This window comes from Ictalurus punctatus, chromosome 26 (assembly GCF_001660625.3).
Source record: "Ictalurus punctatus breed USDA103 chromosome 26, Coco_2.0, whole genome shotgun sequence".
Classification (NCBI taxonomy): domain Eukaryota; kingdom Metazoa; phylum Chordata; class Actinopteri; order Siluriformes; family Ictaluridae; genus Ictalurus; species Ictalurus punctatus.
The window spans coordinates 13,304,486-13,322,853 of NC_030441.2; the positions used below are offsets into that span (position 1 = coordinate 13,304,486).

The window sequence follows — 18,368 nt, forward strand, 5'->3', positions numbered from 1 at the left end:
CTATAACAAAGTGTGTACTAAAAAAAATAGGTTGCCTAAAACTTTTGCACAGCACTGTATTTACCAACAAAAAATAGCCTACAGTACTGCTAAATTTATTAATGCTAACATAAAGTTTAGAGATAGAGAATATGTTTGATTATAGGGTTGTCGGATTATCATTTCATTGGTAACCTATGTTGACTGATTAATATCTCAGATACTGTGTACCTCGACTGTAACCAGGATGTTTATAGAGTGTGTTAATTCTGTCAGCCATTTTGCCAAAAATGCAGCAAAATGCAGCAATACTGTGCAACAATAGACACACTGCCAGATACTCAGACCATTTGTGTTCATTTAGGAACGGCACTTTCTCTTTGTTTAGAAATGGCAGAAACAGCAATCTGAAGAATGAAGAAAAGGCCAATATACCATGAAGGCCACTAGCCATTTGTGCTCATATACTGTATACACCACTACTTTAGATGAACAGAAGTTTTCTTTGGGGCTCGGGACATTCTTTATTGCATCCTAAACCGCAATTAAAAATCAGTGCAGATAGAGAGAGAATGACTGTGTGCATGAGTTACCTTGGTAGTGCTGTTGGCGTAGATAGGGATCATATTCTCAGCGCCCTGCTTGACTTTGAGCTCTATGTTGAGCTGCCTCTCCAGCGCGGCAACGCGCTCCTGATGGGCCGATGCCCGGCTCTCTGTGCCAGGAGAACGAGGCACATCATCTGGGCAAGGGGGCAGAGGTCAAAGTTAGGACTTTCCATCAAACTGTCAGAATTTGCTGTAATGTGAGGTTTAAAGCCTAAGATTTGAGTGGGAGTAAATATAAGCAAGTGCTGCTCAGTGTCTACTCTTTTTTGAGCCACTAATTGGGTCTCTGTGTGCATTTGTACAAGTTAAATATTCATGCACGACGGATGTGTATCCAGCTGTGAGCACAATCAAGTGACTACTGCGGTACACAAAAAAATGAAACATTTAGCATCAAAGCAACTAGATTTAACCAGTTTCCCCACAGAAAATCCCCACAGAAGGTTCTAATGACTGACCCGAAACCCACTGTGGCATCTAGAGCCATTCTGACATTAATTAAAAATGCAAGATCAACAGTTTCCTTTCTATCATTACAATACAATGTTCTGTGCTTTAACCGGTAGACTCACCACGAGCCTCATCCGTTCCCTTGACAACAATATGGGCGTCAAGCTCCTGGAGCTGTGCATGGAGCGACTGGAGACGCCGGTTGGAGGAGCGCAGCTGGTTGTCCACCTGCTGGGCATTGCGTTTATCAGTGGTTGCACGTCGCAGGTTCTCTGCTCCTTCCTTGATCTTCAGCTCCTTGCGGATCTCCCGGCGGATCTTCTCGCGTTCCTCGTCCAGCCGCTGCTGCACGCTTGAATCGGAAAAGTCCGAGCCGTGGTCCAGACCCAGCTGTTCCAGCACGGACAACCCACCCGGATCACTCTGGAGGCAAAAGTGGGAGAGGTTTAAAAGCTAAACAATGTGGACACTACACCTGAACCTGAGTTAGGGGTGGACACACTCGCATTGCCTAATATACACTATATGCCCCGAAGTATGTGGACACCTGACCTTCATAACCTATATGTGGTTCTTCCCCAAACTGTTGCCACAAAGTTGGAAGCACACAATTGTTTTTGTAAACATGTTCCAGCATGACAATGCCCCTGTGCACAAAGCGAGATCCATGAAGACATGGCTTTCCAAGGTAAGAACTTAAGTGGCCAGCATTGAGATCTGACTTCAACCCCACTGAACTCCTTTGGGATGAATTGGAATGCTGATTACGCCCCAGGACTCCTTGCCCTGTATCAGTACCTGACCTCACTAATGTTGTTGTGGCAGAATGGGCAAATCACAAAGTCCATGTTCTAAAATCTAGTGGAAAGCCTTCCCAGAAGAGTAGAGGTTACTATAAGAGCAAAGGTAGGGACAAACTCTGGAATGGGATGTTCAAAAAGCACTTATGGTGCGATTGGTCAGGTCTCTAGATCATACTTTTTGGCATATAGTGTATTCCTTAATACTTATTTTTGCTAAGGTTTTAGCTAATTCTGCATTCAAATTACGGCTGTAGGTGGAAGACGCCAACATTAACCCTAAAGCAGAAACGGAAAACTGTGCCCGAAAAATGAGTGCCCAGTGGTACATTTCATCATGAGTTCAATGTCCCTGACTTCTGCCATCATGCCGTAGCAATAAAACAAACCGGACGTCAATTGTTTGGTTGTTTTTTTTTGTAAAACATGGTTTTAGGAAACATTTAGCATTGAAAAACTACAACTTCAAACTACAAGATTATGACGTCAACATGAAAATACGATATATAGTATACAATAAGTGGATGTCTCAAAGAACAGCCTGCTCATCCATAAATATGCTTACGTTAGCTAACTAGATTAGCTAACCATGTAAGCACTAGGAATTGTTACCTGACAAATCACGACCTACTATTAAAAAGAATATTTGTTATGCACCATACCATAAGTAGTGCTTTGCCATAGGTGAAATTATTTTCTTGCAGTCATGTGTTACAGGTGCAAGATATGATGCCATCACCATGGCAACATTTACATGGCTACCTGCTGCAATCTGTTGCATACCGTTTATATCGATTTATCTTAATTCTGTAATCTGAGGCACATTTTTTCCCCCAAGACAAAATGCCAAAAATCACTATTTCCTGCTGTATGTAGCTACTGATGATGCAACACTCTCACAAAAGTGAAAATAGACCAACATGTTGGACATCCTTTTCCTTTCATGACAACAAGCATGGGTATATATATATATATATATATATATATATATATATATATATATATATATATATATATAATTATTATTCCTGTACACTTTATTTTCCTAATAATTTAATAGACAGGTTACATTTTTCAGCAAAATGCTTCACATAGACTCAAGATATCCTTTATACCCTATTTGTGTTTTAATGCTTCTTCAAAGGCCGCTTCAAAGTCTTATGAGGCTGACACAGATCAAATTCTCTCATAAAAGAGATACTTTAAAAAGCACAGAAATTACAGAAGTGGTTGTGTCTGAGGTTATGCTCCAAGACCAAACAAACAGTGACACGAATAAAACAACGAGCTGCAAAAAGGGAAACAAACTGCTAAAGCTTAGCAATGATAAATGTAACTAGATCAAAGACATAAACTAAGCAGCCAGCTAGCAAGATTCTATAGAGAACAACGTTCAAAAAGCACAGTGTTTTCCAGGAACTAGCGGCGCTTAAATCCCTTTCACATAAAAAAATCGTATCGCTGTAGTTCTTGTAAGCCAGGAAGTTGTGCTTGACAGCTTTGCAAACCAACTTATTCCACAACAGGCAACAGTATCAGTGCTTCAGTAACCACCAAAGTCAAGTCTGTTAGTCCTACTCACTCTTGCCGTTTAAGAAAAAATTCATGCAGAACTACAGCGACGGCACTCCACCTGTGTTTCCAGGTATTCCCAGCGATCCCAGTGGTCCCATTCGCCCGACCAGCACATGCTGTTTACTCCAGCTCTACTATCCAACCTCTAACTGAGACATCGAGCCAGACGGAGAGAAACAGAGAGACAGAAAGGAAGGGAAAGCCATGGTTGGGGTCGCCCTCCCTAAGCAGGATATCCGGCTGAGCCTCAGTACGGTCACTTCCTGTTTCCTGTGAAGTTGTGCCCGGCCAACACCAGCGCCTGAATTTCAGTTTCTCTGTTTTCCACAGAAATCTGCAATATTGTCTATAGCAAAAGTGCGATTTTTTGTCATTTTACTTTCTTTGTATTCTATATACTAGTGTGCATTTGTGTGGGTACGGCTCTCTCCGTATACGCTGACCAAAAATCGAGCTGAGTGCAAAGAGAGCAAAGGAGCAACACCAAACTAGCTAGAGATAGAGAGCGAACAGTGACATCACTAGCTCATATTACAGGATGTGAATAGAAGCAAAGCAGTGGCCCTTCCTGCACTACATCCAGTTCAGATTCCTTGAATGCAGCTCCAGTTAAACAAACACAACGTCAAGAAATGTTTAAAGGAATACACCAGCATTTTCATCCTAATCTCTCACCACATCTGTAGTGAATGTGTGACTACCATAGACCAAAAGTTTGATCAAAACGTTCCAAATGTACTGACAAAAGAACAGAAAACTCAAAACCTACTTATAATGAAAGCTGTTGGAACAGTCAGTATTCTTCAGTCAAAGGTATTGTTAAGGTATAACCAGCGATTTATAGGTAAACTGTTCTGTAGCTTCAATGACTACGTTTACATGGACATCAGTAATCTAATTATTGACCTTATTCTGAATAAGACAATATTGTGATTAAGGTGTTTACATGAGTCGCTTTTAGAATACTCCTGTCATGTTCCCGTTTTACATGTTATAGAACATAGAGCCATTAACGTCACACGTCATTACGTCACCGCGCCGCGCCGTCCGACGTCCCTCCAGAATTTCACGTATCAACATACAGTTCGTCTTTGTTATGGAACCGTATACAGTTTTGGGTGTTTCATTTTTAATTTACGAATTTTATGTTAATTATCAGTCATGCTGTACGTGGTAATAGACGACTGCTTGAAGCCGTGGGCTGCGTCCCAAACCGCGTACTTACCTGTTATATAGTAGCTGAGATACATGTATTTCACTTCCTACTATATAGCAGGTAAGTACGCGGTTTGGGACGCAGCCGTGCTCTCTTGTCTGCCGTAAAACGGTCGAGCGCTGCCGTGTGTGTACGTGTCCTGTCGCAAAATGCGGTGAAAAGTCCCACACGACGTTAACAGTGTGATTAAGGTGTGTACATGTCTGTAATACACGTCGACAATGCGACTAAAACAGGAATACTCCACAAGTCTTAATTCCATTTGTGTTTACTACGAGTATGACTTTAGTCGGATTAAGGTAAACAGTAATTGCTGTTTAGATGCTAGTTTCTTAATCAGAGTATCGTCTTAATCGGGTTAATATCGGATTATTGTCGTCCATGTAAACATACTGACTGTTCTTGCAAAACACATGCCCGAGCCTTACTGCTAGTGCAAGATGGTGAGCTTTCTGAATTGACAGACAACATGATTGACTGAAACCTCCTTGTGATCCATATCATCTGTTTTTCTCTTAAGCACAGAGCCCAGAATTTTCCCTCGGAGCAAATATTTGACAGCTGTCTGACTGTGAGAACACCAACATTTTCAGAAGCATTCTGCTTCTACGTATCGCTAGGATTCACATGCTTGCTTCTGTATTTTTATGACTAAATCGTGAGTTTTCTGGAATTCTTTTACGTAATTTGTCTAGTTGTATTCTCTGGCTTTTAGCTAACGTTCCCTTTCTACCTTTCTATCATTTGCTCCTTTTGAGCCCCTAACCACCTGGCTGATCGGCTTTTCATCTCCAATCATTCCTGTTCTTGCAGACATTCTTAACAAATCTTCCTTATTCCAGCAGAAAGTCAGAGCAATACCACCCATCACCATAGTTAATGGGTTTTGTCTATAATTGGTCTCCCCCCCTCAAAAAAAAAAAACAACAACCCTGTTTTTAATTAAGTAATTTAAACCACAGCAACCCTCATCAGGATAAAGGGGTTACTAAAAATAAATTATTGATTGAATAAGTATTCTGTGCTACAGAATTTGCCTCCATTTTAGTTTATAGCTTGGAAAAATCATCCCCTCGTCATTTGAATCAAATACCAATTAATCTTCCAAACGACTGATTTTCCTGATTTAACCTGATCTGATTAACGCTTGCCTACCAAAATAAGATATTGTGATTGCTTAAAGTACATGTTCGAATGAAAGTTTTACTAGACAGTCATGTATTCTGCGATCGCAGAAAGTAATGCAAAATCAAGCAAACGACGCAATATTCAAAGGAGCTTGCAATTTTTCTAAATGACCACAGATATTCCGCAGACTTGGGCCAAAACACGTCACGTGACGTCATCGCAACGCGCCGTGTGACGTCATCGCAACATGCATTCAGCCAAAGCACTCTTCGATTCATGTGCATTGAATATATGCACAGCTAAAAGGTCTCATTTACCAAACAACATCATTGCGAAATTCCATGCAAAACAATTTCGTGCAATTGCAATTTCGCTAATTCAAGTAGTTTTCTGCAAAAAAAAAAAACTCAGCAAATCGCATCACAAATTTAGAAAACAATGCAGCAAAATGAAGCTTTTTCAGCCACAACAATTTTTTAAAATCCTGTACGGACCTACTAGAGTTTATTGGAAATTTTTCTGTCTCTTTGTGTCTGGTGAGCATCATGTCTGACTCCATATAAAAATGTGTTGCAAATGTTTATTAGGTTTACAGGATCTCGGTCCTGACATACACCAGTAGTGAGAATGACTATTACAGGATTTCCCGGGGAACTCACAGCAGCTCGAGAACAGATTTGATTCTGAATTTGAACACTTTTTGCACTCAGTGGCATGGTAGTGCAGCGTGTAGCCGTGCCGCCTCACAGCTCCTGAGCTCAGGTTACTGTCTCTACGGTGTTTCACACGCTCTCCCCTTGTCCACATGGGTTTCCTCCAGGGTATCCGGTTTCCTCCCTACACTAAAATGAGTGTGTGAATGTGTGTGTATGTGGCCATCGATGGACTGGAGTCTTACTGAGAGTGTATTCCAGCCTCACACCCAATGTTTTCCAAAGATCCAGCATGTCCATGACCAGGAAATAGCAGTTACTAATGATGAATGAATGAATGATTCTTGCGCATTACAGTTTTAATATGTTGTAATACAACTGTGTATTTACTCTGTACGAATATGATCTGCTGCACAGTTTCAGGTTTGTGTGCACGTACAGTGCATCGGTTCAGAAACTGTATGGTTTCAGTAGAAGTAGTTTAACAGTCAAGATGACTATCTTCCTTGCTGCAAATGCATGTGTGCGCCTGTATGTTTGCTTTTTGCTTCCTACGGTGTGTTTCTGATGACATCAGCAGAACTGCACATCCTGGTAACTACTGGGCAAGTGGTTAGGATTACTGTTACTGCACACACACACACACACACACACACACACACACACACACCCAAACAAGCCATTAGTGTTTAAAGCCATTTAGATTACATCCATAAAAAATAATCAACATGTAGTACCTGCTTCAGCCTCTGATTAGCCTACACACGCACGCACGCACGCACACACACACACACACACACACACACACACACACACACACACAAACACAAACACACACGTGCACATGTACACACCAAAACACAAAAGCATGGCAGTGACTAAGCCATAACTTAGCCACAAACAATGGCGGTAAGCTGTAACCTGTTCAAAAAACACATGAGTCATTTACAGTAAGCGAGGATGACAGAGCTAGAAAGCGAGATAGAGAGAGACAGAGAGAGAGAGAGACAGAGAGAGAGAGAGAGAGAGAAATGAGAGAGAGAGAGAGAGAGAGAGAAGCAGTGCGGGAAGTTACTACTAAAGTGGACTTGTGGGATAGGAAGCTAAATTCCAGCTCTACTTATATGCCATTTAATCATAAGTTTGCCTTGAGCCCAACCTAATAATTAAGCTCAGCTCCTTAAAATGAAGCTTAGCCTGGTTACAAGTTCTTAATCTGGGGTCTTGTAACTAAACAGATCCAGATGGCTGGATAAAGGCTGGCTTGTGGTTTGTAGTGATGAAGCAAAAATACAAATACGCTTGGTGAACATTTGCAGGATTCTGCCACTAGCTCTACTGGACTATCAGCAATATGTTCTTCGATCTTTATCATAACTTAGAAAAAAACACTGTTAGAGCAACAATGGAGAAATACGTTGCATACGTTGGGGAAACCCACTGGGAAAACACTGGCGAAACCACTGTACTCATGTGGATTCTACACACAAGAATCCTAATTTTCCAAGCTGCCCGACATCACAGACGTCACACAGATGTATTTGAATACTATTCTGTAACGGGCCTATGCTTTCAATTAATATACAGTCCAGATGACACTGAGGGTCTGCTTTTTGGATATGAATGACTAGTGAAAACAGGCTGTGAGTTGGAGAGTCATATAAAGGCACATTAATTCATTTAAGATTATATATGCATGATATATCTTAGTGAAAATATCGCTTGGGATGTGTTTCCAAAGATAGAACCTTTAAATAGTCTAACTGGTATCAGTAATAATGAGTAATATGTCACTGGTTATCATTAATACAGCACATTCACTACATAAGTGTGAAGCAACAGTAGTCTTTAAATAGATGGCCAATAGATAGCTGGACAAGCTGTATAGTAAAAATATCAGTTGATTGACCCAATTGTATTTATTGAATCTTAAATAGCTTCATACTTTACATTTAATAATAATAATAATAATAATAATAATAAACCGAAACATCAGAGTAGAAAGACATTTTCTTGGAACTGGTATTGTGAAGAAAGGTAATAAGCACAATGTGTTTAAACTGCAGTCGAGGCGAAGTTGCAACTTGTAATTCTCTGCCTACAACCGGTAAAAGTCACAGAAAATACCCACTCAACTTGAAATTTCATCTCTTCGTGTTTACGGAGTGACGTGAAGTCAACATGGCAGTGAACAGTGTAAGGTACACCGTCTCTCCTTTTAAATTAGGTTATAGACAGCAGTATTGGGTTTAGATCAGTTAATATACAGACAGTACATGGATAAATCTAGAACACTGACCATACTAATAACTGTAAAAGTGCTGATAAAGCAGCTTTTTATGAGCTTTACGTACTCTGACAGAGCAAACTGGAGGCATCCATGTTTTTTTTTCCTGGAGACATCCACGTGTTTTTTTTCTTCTGCTTTGCAAGTCGAACGTCCCGAGGTGGGAAATTACATCATTACAACTTGTAAATGATCACTTACAAGGCACTATGAATGCAGCATTATTTTATGCTTTTTTTCCTACTTATACCACAACAACTTGACAACAATTAGACAATTAGACTTTGTTATAGAGAATATTTAACCATTTACAGTTCTGATTAATGTTGTGGAATATTCATCCATACTATTCCTTTATAAAGCAGCTATAAACAGCCGACCCCTCACATGGGCCATGGAGTGTCTGAAAAATGTTGTACTCGTTTCTGGCCACAGGCTTCAGAATGGTAAAGTATTGGCAGATATAAACAAATTTCCAAAAGGGAAACTCCACAAAATACTGAGCATTTGACAGAAAGTTATAGTTACAGGCCTGAAAAAGTGCACAGAATCCAGTAGGAAGTAAAGCGCTTTTGTTTGAAGAAGCTGGTGGTGTTTAAACAACATAATCTCATGTGAAAAGGTCATCTACCATGTTAGTCAAACCACAGGTGATTAGATAAGTGATTCCTGACCACAATTAATGATGAAATTTACTAGATTCTCTAGACATCTGGCTTGAAAGACTAATTCCTCAGCAACTTTCTCGAAGACTTTCCTATAGCAGATAACTTACTGACTGTAACAAAAGGCTGGCAGTAGAATATCCTTCCATAAATGTTAAATACACCATGAGAAGTGCAAAGGATAATCAACCATTTTAGTTGTTTTGTAGCGTGAAATGTTAATGCACTTTGTTTTGCCTTTGTTTTGTTTCTCCTAGAGCCATGTAATTATAAAACCTTCTGACCAATTCGAATAGAGAATTTAAATCAATACCGGTGAAGGAAAATTCACCAGCTCTAGTTCTATAGAGTGAAGATGCTGGTGAAAAGAAAAATTCACCAACTCTATAAATATAGTGTGAAAAACAACACTGCTATTTTTTATTTTTTTTTAAACTGCTTGGGGGAAGGTGGTATTGTAAATCTCATGCAACTTCTATATAACATGTCTCTATTGCTGAGGCATCTGTGTATCTCTCCCCAGGACCTACCCATGTTCCAACCGGAGAGTGCAAACACTCAAACACAAACCTCACACGCCTCTACTTCAAACATATTGGAATTCAACAGAACAAATGTAAACACGTATGTGCACGAGAGAAAAAGAGGCAGAATATGTTAAAAAGAGAAGCTCGGTGTTGCTCTACTTCCTGTCTGTCGGCATGTTTATGTACACTAGAGGAAATATAGATATACAAAAACATGGTGAACATACTAAACACAAAAGCATAGTTTCTCTCAACTCCCACCATCCTTCATGATTAAAAGGAAATAATGCCATTAGAACCCCATAGAATGCCCTTATTACCCACAGAAAAAGAGAGAGGGGGGTTGGACTTCAATGAGAGAATGAGGAAAGGAAGAGAGCGACAGACTTTAGAAAGACAAGAAGACATCTGAGGCAACGTTGCAAAGATGTCAGCCATAAAGGAAAGTGCCCATAGTTTGAGCAAGAGAAACAAGATCCATTGCACAAGAAAACAGCCCACTTTTGCATAAAGAGCATGAGTAAAGACCTCAACAGGAGAACATATAGGACTGACATCTTAAAAACCCATTTGAATCTACTCTAGACCACACAGAAATCCACAATGGTTAAAGCCTACCCCTTGAGTGGTGCCGCCCGGCTCTGGGTGGCCGACCATATCTTCTCTATCCATTGGAGCGTCTCCACCCATTTCTTCCGTGGCCATGATGGCGGTCGAGACAAAACCGCTTCTTCTAATATCTTCCCCCAATCAGACTCCCAGACCCCCTGAGATAAATCCAAATCACAAGGCAGGCAGGATTCTCACCCAAAAAAAACCAACGAGAACAAATAGACACGAACACTGAAAAAGGCTCAAACAACTGTCTTTTGGTGAAGAAAGACGTGAAAAATAAAAGAGAAAGAAGAAGGAGGCCAGGGCTACACCCCACAACTTCCTGAACAGAAGGAGCTCAAGAGCATTCAGCATACACACTGTGCATGCATGCAGAAGTCGTATGTGTCATATGACTGCTACTATTGCATGAGGCAAGCAGCTGAGATACAACAGATTATTAAGCCTCAAATGAAGGCAGAAATGACCAAGCAGAAGTCAATGTCACAAGAAATACTGAGATCTAATGATTCAGACACACTGCTTCAAGAAAAGTCTCAATAAAAACAGAGACATTCCACTCATCATCATCAATTCAATCATTATACACTTTCCTTTGTTAAATAATGACAACTTGCTTTTATACATTTATTAGTCAACGTAGATTACATGGCGCATCCACCATTCAAGTCTCTGTGTATTTGATGTTACTATAGACTATTTCCATAAACTTTTAAATAAACATCTACTTATGCAAAATATCACCATTTCAGTTATGTTTCTCTTTGTTAAATTACATGTTTTTAATAGTTTATTATTAGGATGATTCGTTCCTGTGAATTATCCACTACTATAGAAATGAAAACATATTAGAACCATATTATAAACCTATGATTTGAATGACTGCCTCAGAACTATTGTCTAGAGCTGCCTTTAAGAAAAAAATGCAACAACTGAGAATTTAACAGTGCTGAGATTTAATTCAGTTTATTTCACACTGAATATATCCTGAGTCTTGGAATCCATTACATCCATTAGATCCTCGTGAAATTGTTTTGATGGAGACCACTAGAACAAAACCTGTTAGGAAATGAAACTGTATTTCCAGTGATTCCAGACAGCCAATCTGTCATCATGCGTCCTGAACTGATCGTAGGAAGCAAAGCATTAGCAAGCCGGACTCAAAGGAACTGCAAATGGATCGATTCCGTCTCACTCATTTAGTCAGTCACTGTCTGACTGACATGTCTGTCGTCTCTGGTACTGGATCCAGTTAGTACCATGTAAACTGTTCAGAATTAAGCAATGCACTCATGTTGGATAATCTGATGATCAGTTACTATCTAGGGTTACATCATCTGGGACAGAGTCAGGGAGTGCACATCTGCCTCATAAATGAAGAAATCCACCAAGAGATTATGACCAGGAGCGTTGTAAAATGTCTGAGGCATCAGGGTGTTGTACTGAGTGGAAACAGCACACAAAACAGACAGTGGGTGTAGAACTTAAATGTATTAGCTTGTTCACGAGGTATGTGCATGCTCCATTGTACTTGCTTGGTTTGCCCAAATACATAAACTGGTAGCTAAAATGTCATGAATCTCCGGAGGGGACTATGGACTCTAATTCCCAGCAGCCACTGCACCGCTGCATCATGGTCACATGATCGCCCACACCTGACTCTCATCCCAGTTAACAACCACCTGTCTGTATTTAAGTCAGGGTTTGTACAGCACTCGGGGTCTGGCTTTGTTCGTCTCATGTGGTCACGTTTTGCTCTCACGTCTCCTAGGTCTTGGTTTATGTTTGTTTTCCCTCTTCACGTATGCTTAGTGTCTTTTTGTGTTTTTTTTGTATTTTCATTCAACTTTGAATCTGCACATGCATTCGCCTCCATCTCCGCATTCGTGACATAAAAACTGGTAGTTGACATAATTTAGCCCCTAAATATGACGAGCTAGGGTTGTAGGATGAGTCCGGTCTCAAGACGTTTTCTGTATTGACTTGCGCTCGTCTCAGACTGGCATTGTTATTTGACATTGGCATTTGTATTTGGACTATTTCTCGGTCTTGGGAAGTGGTCTGGTGGAATACTGCCTTAGTCTCAACTGAGAGTTACATAGGTGGCAGAATTCATTAAACACATGAAATAACTGGATCATTTTAAGTTGAAATGTACATATCAATTAAAAACACTTCTTTGTGAAAGTCAATAGAGCGATTTTGTCTCATGCGAGACAGATGGGAGGTAAAATTGAGTCCCTCCGACCCCCTGTTTTTTTTTTTTTAATTACCCAGTGAGATTCAACCCCACATTTAAGACCTAAGCTTAACTAAAAACTGTTGCACTTCCCTCATAATACACAAGGGGACGCTTTCAGTGAGAACGCGCTCTCGGCCTTTTTTTTGTGGTATCAGCACGACATTATCACAACATTGTTGTCATTAATAACCGAGTGAGTGAGGACATAACACAAACATAACGAGGCATACAGGAAAGAGGAACATGGATGAGGAAAAAGTCAGAAAGCAGGAAGCAGGAGGTGGTGGAAAACAAGTGCTTTCAAGACGAAATCCATACACAGAATAAAACTTTCACATGGAGGGGAAAAATAGCCATGTTGGCAGGAACGACAAACCCAGAACAAACAGCGAGCTGCTGTGCTTTGACTTGGCTTGAGTGTGTTGCAGCTGGTCTTTTTGGGTGGAAGTCTATGGGTGTTTTAATGTCCATGCACCCTTGTTGTCTCCAAATTCTCTTACATCGACCTGAACACGCACTTACAGTATCGTGCAAAAGTCTTAGGCACCCTAGTTTTTTTTTTTTTTTTTTTAGTACAAACTTCGTTATCGATTTTTATTTAATGACCTATACATTATCGATCAGTAGAAAAAAACATTTTAGATTCCCGAACATTAGTTTTCCAGCACAAAATGAAATGTTACAGGAAAATGTTTGTATGTCAGTAAAGAAATAAGCAAATTAAGTGGTAAGAGACACTTTTCAGAGAAAAAAACATAATGAAGGCTGCTATATATGTACATATACACACACACACACACACTCACACAATTCGTCACATTAAGCGAGTCTGCAGAAAACGCCTCAAAATGCCTGGCTTTAATGAAGATTTAATAGTGCAGTGATGTGGCTGGCTATAAATACCCTGGAACACTACTGGTGTGTGTGTGTGTGTGTGTGTGTGTGTGTGTGTGTGTGTGTGTGTGTATACAGACTTCATTTACACACAAAAACACTCATACCGAATGTCTTATTATCTCAGAAAAAGTTTTTCACGAGAACTTCAGGCTCACAATGTAGTAATAGTATTAAATGTGGCGTATAATAGAGCGAGACATGCAGAGCCAAATATTTAGTATTTAGTATTCAGACGTTCACACGGGCACAGCGAATGTTCATTCCCAGCTCTGCGTTATGCAGACGACTGTTTTGTACTCAATTCAGTCTTTCTTTAACTCTGTCTCCTTCTCACAGATGGAGCTCTATTCAGTTACCGTGACTCGTGAGAATGCCAGCGATCCTGGAGTTCGTTTAAACCCCCAGGGGACGAACTGAAGAAGAGGGAAAGAACAGCGGGAGAGAGAAGAAGAAAGAACACACTTGAGACACATACATGAAAGTGAAAAATAACAGACACCAAAGGATTTTTTTTCCCAGCGACGACGAGTAGAAAGGAACTGAGCGGATACGCACAAAAGCTCTCTTAATGCAGTTACTGACACATTTCCATATTTAAAAACATTCAAATGTTTAATACAAGCTGTGCTACTTTTAGTCTTTAAAAACGGTTTCCTAAACTTTTTTTGACTGAATGTTGCTTCATATTGGAATAGGGTGCTGAACAAAGGTATATAATTGATGCCTTTTTTTTTTTTCCAAATGAAATATAATAATGTGTCCCAAAACTGACCTTACATGTGACCTTTTATGTGGTTGAATCTCAAATGCTCTTACATTAGACGTATAAGGTGCTTCCCAATACTTCAATATTGATGCATCCGCCATCTTTGCGATCAATTCTATAAAAGCAGGTAGAAAAATCGAGGAAAAGGGAAGCGTGGAGGATTCCAGATCAGGGACACACAGATGTTTCCTACACAGAATTTGTGATGACATGTGATACAGCTGTGCAACAAGCCATGCTACGACAAATAAGCGCATCTGATGTAACATATACATTTGGCATTGATTCCATGTTTCACTTCCTTGTGTCCTCAGAAGGATGAGTTAAAACGTGATGAAGGTCAACAAGGAAAGAAATGAAAAGTACCCAATCATATATGTGATACATTCAGTAGTGAGCATATAACTTAAATATAAAATGTCCCAAACAGAAGAGACCACAGACCACCATCTTGTTTTAAATTGCCTCATATTTCCAAGAATTCCCCGAGTTAAAGGTCACCTTTTATTTTAGAAGAATTTCAGCGGAAATGAACCGCTACTGGAAGCTAATTCCTTTTTTCATGTTTCCGTGTGGACACTAAGTTCACTGAGCTGCATGGAAATTTGAAACCATTCGAACTCTACACCAACGGCATCGACGGGGATTCCTCTACCACCAACTAGTCTAGTCTTTCTTGTTCTAATTTGTATGCCAGAAACTACTCTTACGATATTCTTCAAACGTAAAGGACGCTCTTGAAGAAAAACTATTGACCTCGCTGTGACCTGGACCATGTTTGGATCGATTCCCAAATCTAATCAGTTCATCTGCTGGTTGCAATAATGCCTCCATATAAATCCTACAAACATTCAACAGCTCGTTCACGCTCGGAGGCGTTAAAAATAACGTGCGGGCGTCTGCCCCCACTTCAGCACTGACTACGTCTACGTAGTAGACTGAAAACAGTACGTACTGTTATCTTATAGTTTATGTAATGAACATATATATTGAATTTAAAGCCTACTTTAAATATAAACTCCCAAGTAAGAAACATAAATCAAGCCAAATTTCATTAATAAAAAACCCCACTGTGATAAGTTTGACTTTCTGATAGGATTGTGACATCACCTTGGTGCAACGGAACTAATCTCTTTTCGCTAATGAAATTCTCACAACATTGCGTTTTGTTTTTTTTTGTGTGTGTGTTTCGAACACGTCGTGTAGCACTACTACAGATAATACAAACGTCTCATTAGTATTCAAACGCATCTGAATACAAGTCATTTAAATTCAAATTAACTTTGACAGCCCTCCTGTGAATACATGTGGGCCGGGTGACGAGAAAACATTGTTATTTAAATTGACAGCCGAACTGAGAAAGTGGTTGACGGAATGATGAAAATGAATGAGGCCTTTAGATAAAGGGGGGAGGGGGGAGGGGGAGGGGGGGAGTAGAGAGGAAAGGCTTCTAGGAAAGGGAACTCCCACTGCCCACTGTTTCTGGCCCCATGTCCTTTTCTGACCATATCCTTCTCTCCCCAACACACAGAGAGAGAGAGAGAGAGAGAGAAACATCTGGAAGATTCTTTACATTCTTGTGTGGTGACACTCGATGCTGTCCAGTAGGTGGACACACCTCAAACAGGAAAAGAGAGGGTAGATAATGGAATATTTTAAACCTTCAGAAACGCATAGAGACACAGGATAACACAGGGGGGGGGGGGGGGGGGGGGTGATTTCCATACCTGCAAATGAAAGCGTACTGGTCTCTATTTTAATATAGCCACAGACACACGAACACACAAGCAGACATAAACAATCTGCACTGGCCAAGTGTACTGGACAACAAATAAACATATGCTTTGATCCCGAGTGAAAACTCACACAGCATGAGACTTCAGCATGCTGGCGAAAAGGGATGTGTGTGTGTGTGTGTGTGTGTGTGTGTGTGTGTGTGTGTGTGTGTGAGTGTGTGTATGAAAGGGAGAGAGTCTGGACAGAGTTCATTATAAAGTTCAGTGTGCACTGAGCCAATTCTGCCACTAGTCTCTAGAGGCTCTGCAGAATGTGTGTGTGCGTGTGTGTGTGTGTGTGTGTGTGTGTGTTTGTGCGCATTTGTGTGTAATCCCTATGAGTAAAAAATGAATAGTGTCATTGTAGCATAGTCAAAGATAGAGAGAGGCGGGAAGCACTAGGACTTCACTAGCCTCCATTGTTCACATGCAAATGTGCACACACACACACACACACACACACACACACACACGAATAAACATCTCTAGAATGTGACAAGGCACTAGCTTTACAAAGTAAAACTAATGGGATTTGGGAAATACACTTGGAATCATTTTAGAAGAATTTTTCATGTTTTTATGTTTGAAATTTACTGCATTGCATGAACTTTTTATTATTATTATTTTTTAATTCACGATGCTCCCGCAAGTCTGCCTCCACTTCAGCACTTCAGACTTCAAGTCAACTTATCCTGACGTGAGATTTAAGAAGACAGTATATCTCTACCAGTCGGTATTTTTGACCAATGATCATTTAATTTGTGCTACACAACACTTCGAACTTTCGTACTGCGCTTGGATATTAATCCCTAAAAACTCTGCGTGCTATTGATTAATTCATCTTATGAATCAAGTATATTATTCTGTAATTACAGTGAAGCTTAGAGGAAAAAAATAAAGTGTAGCTACAAGAGTGAGGAATGTAAATCTGGGAGTTTAACAGACTAAACGTGATCCCGACTTTATACTGTATCATTTATTACTTATCCCAAACCAGAACACATGTGTAGGTGGAAGAATTGGCTTACAGAATCACTGATATACACGATTCCTCTCATATACCTGTTCAAGTATAGAGAGAGATAGGGACCGTGCCCTACATTCTGTTTCCTGTTTATCAGGAAACTCCAGGTCCAAATGGAGCCACAACGATTCTCCTTAATTTGCGTCATCTTGCTTGATTATAGTTTCAGGGATAAAATGGTGATAATATCAAACGTGAATGACACAAATTGGACTAATTGTGCTTTATCTCTAGACTCCAGACACTACTAAATAAACTTCAACACTACTGTCATCGATGTCTCCAAAAGATTATCCAAAAAAACACAGTCGCTGTGCACATATAACGTGTTACTCATCATGGTAACAAAACAATTACCCTGGAAATCGGGCTGGAATGTCAGGATTAGTCATTTTCCCACCCGTATGTTTAACAGAAATATTTGTTTTTGAGCTGGAAGACTTCAAATCATTTAAGCTGTCCCAAGTTTTATGAGACATTTATGGGTAATAATTGTAATAGTTCTGTGATTTGGATTCATAGTCATTGCATTGAGTCAATATTGATATTGCGTGTGCACATGTGTGTGTGTGTGTGTGTGTGTGTGTGTGTGTGCGTGTGCAATTTGAGATAAGACACACTATAGTGGAAAGAACAAAACGTTATCAAGCCGATAATCTACATAATGGGTTAGTTTTGCTGTATTTTTAGATCTTTACTCATAGAACAGCACAGTATCAGAGCGGTGGTCTATAATTCAGAGTGTCTACGGCCGAACTGATTCATATAGACATGAAAAGGTATGAGAAGACGGCATAGTTGCTACACTTTTACTATTACAATTCTTCAGCAAGTGCTTTGGAAATGCCTATGGCTTTGCCAGCGATGTCAGTGGAAAGTAAAGGTTGTTGATGTGTTCAACAGAGTCCTATAATTAGACAACGACGGTGGTGTAACAAAAACAGTTGACTCTCGCATTCTGTGGCATGAATCGAAGAGAGCTTTGACTGAATGCGTGTTGTGATGAAGTCACATGATGCGTCTTCGCCCAAATCTGCAGAAAATCTGTGGTCATTTAGAAAAATTGCAAGCGCCTTTGAATATCGAGAATATCGCTCGATTGAGTGTTAACTTCTGCTAACGAAAATTCGCAAAATCCTGGACGGACCGATTAATAGTCTT

At 40.0% G+C, this 18,368-nt stretch overlaps 1 protein-coding gene across 4 annotated transcripts in view; it reads right to left on the reverse strand.

The window, feature by feature from the left end:
- The window catches only part of pkn1a (protein kinase N1a), a 55,554-nt gene that overhangs the window by 20,684 nt on the left and 16,502 nt on the right, over positions 1-18,368 (reverse strand). For 2 of the 4 annotated variants that reach the window (XM_053676274.1, XM_053676273.1), the window contains 2 exons: positions 1,160-1,460; positions 573-721 (listed from right to left, as the gene is read on the reverse strand). In XM_053676274.1, coding sequence (XP_053532249.1) covers positions 573-721; positions 1,160-1,460 — 450 coding nt within the window. Of the gene's footprint in view, positions 1-572; positions 722-1,159; positions 1,461-3,470; positions 3,636-10,506; positions 10,857-18,368 lie in introns of those variants that run through there. The other 2 variants (XM_053676271.1, XM_053676272.1) reach the window with 2 other exon arrangements.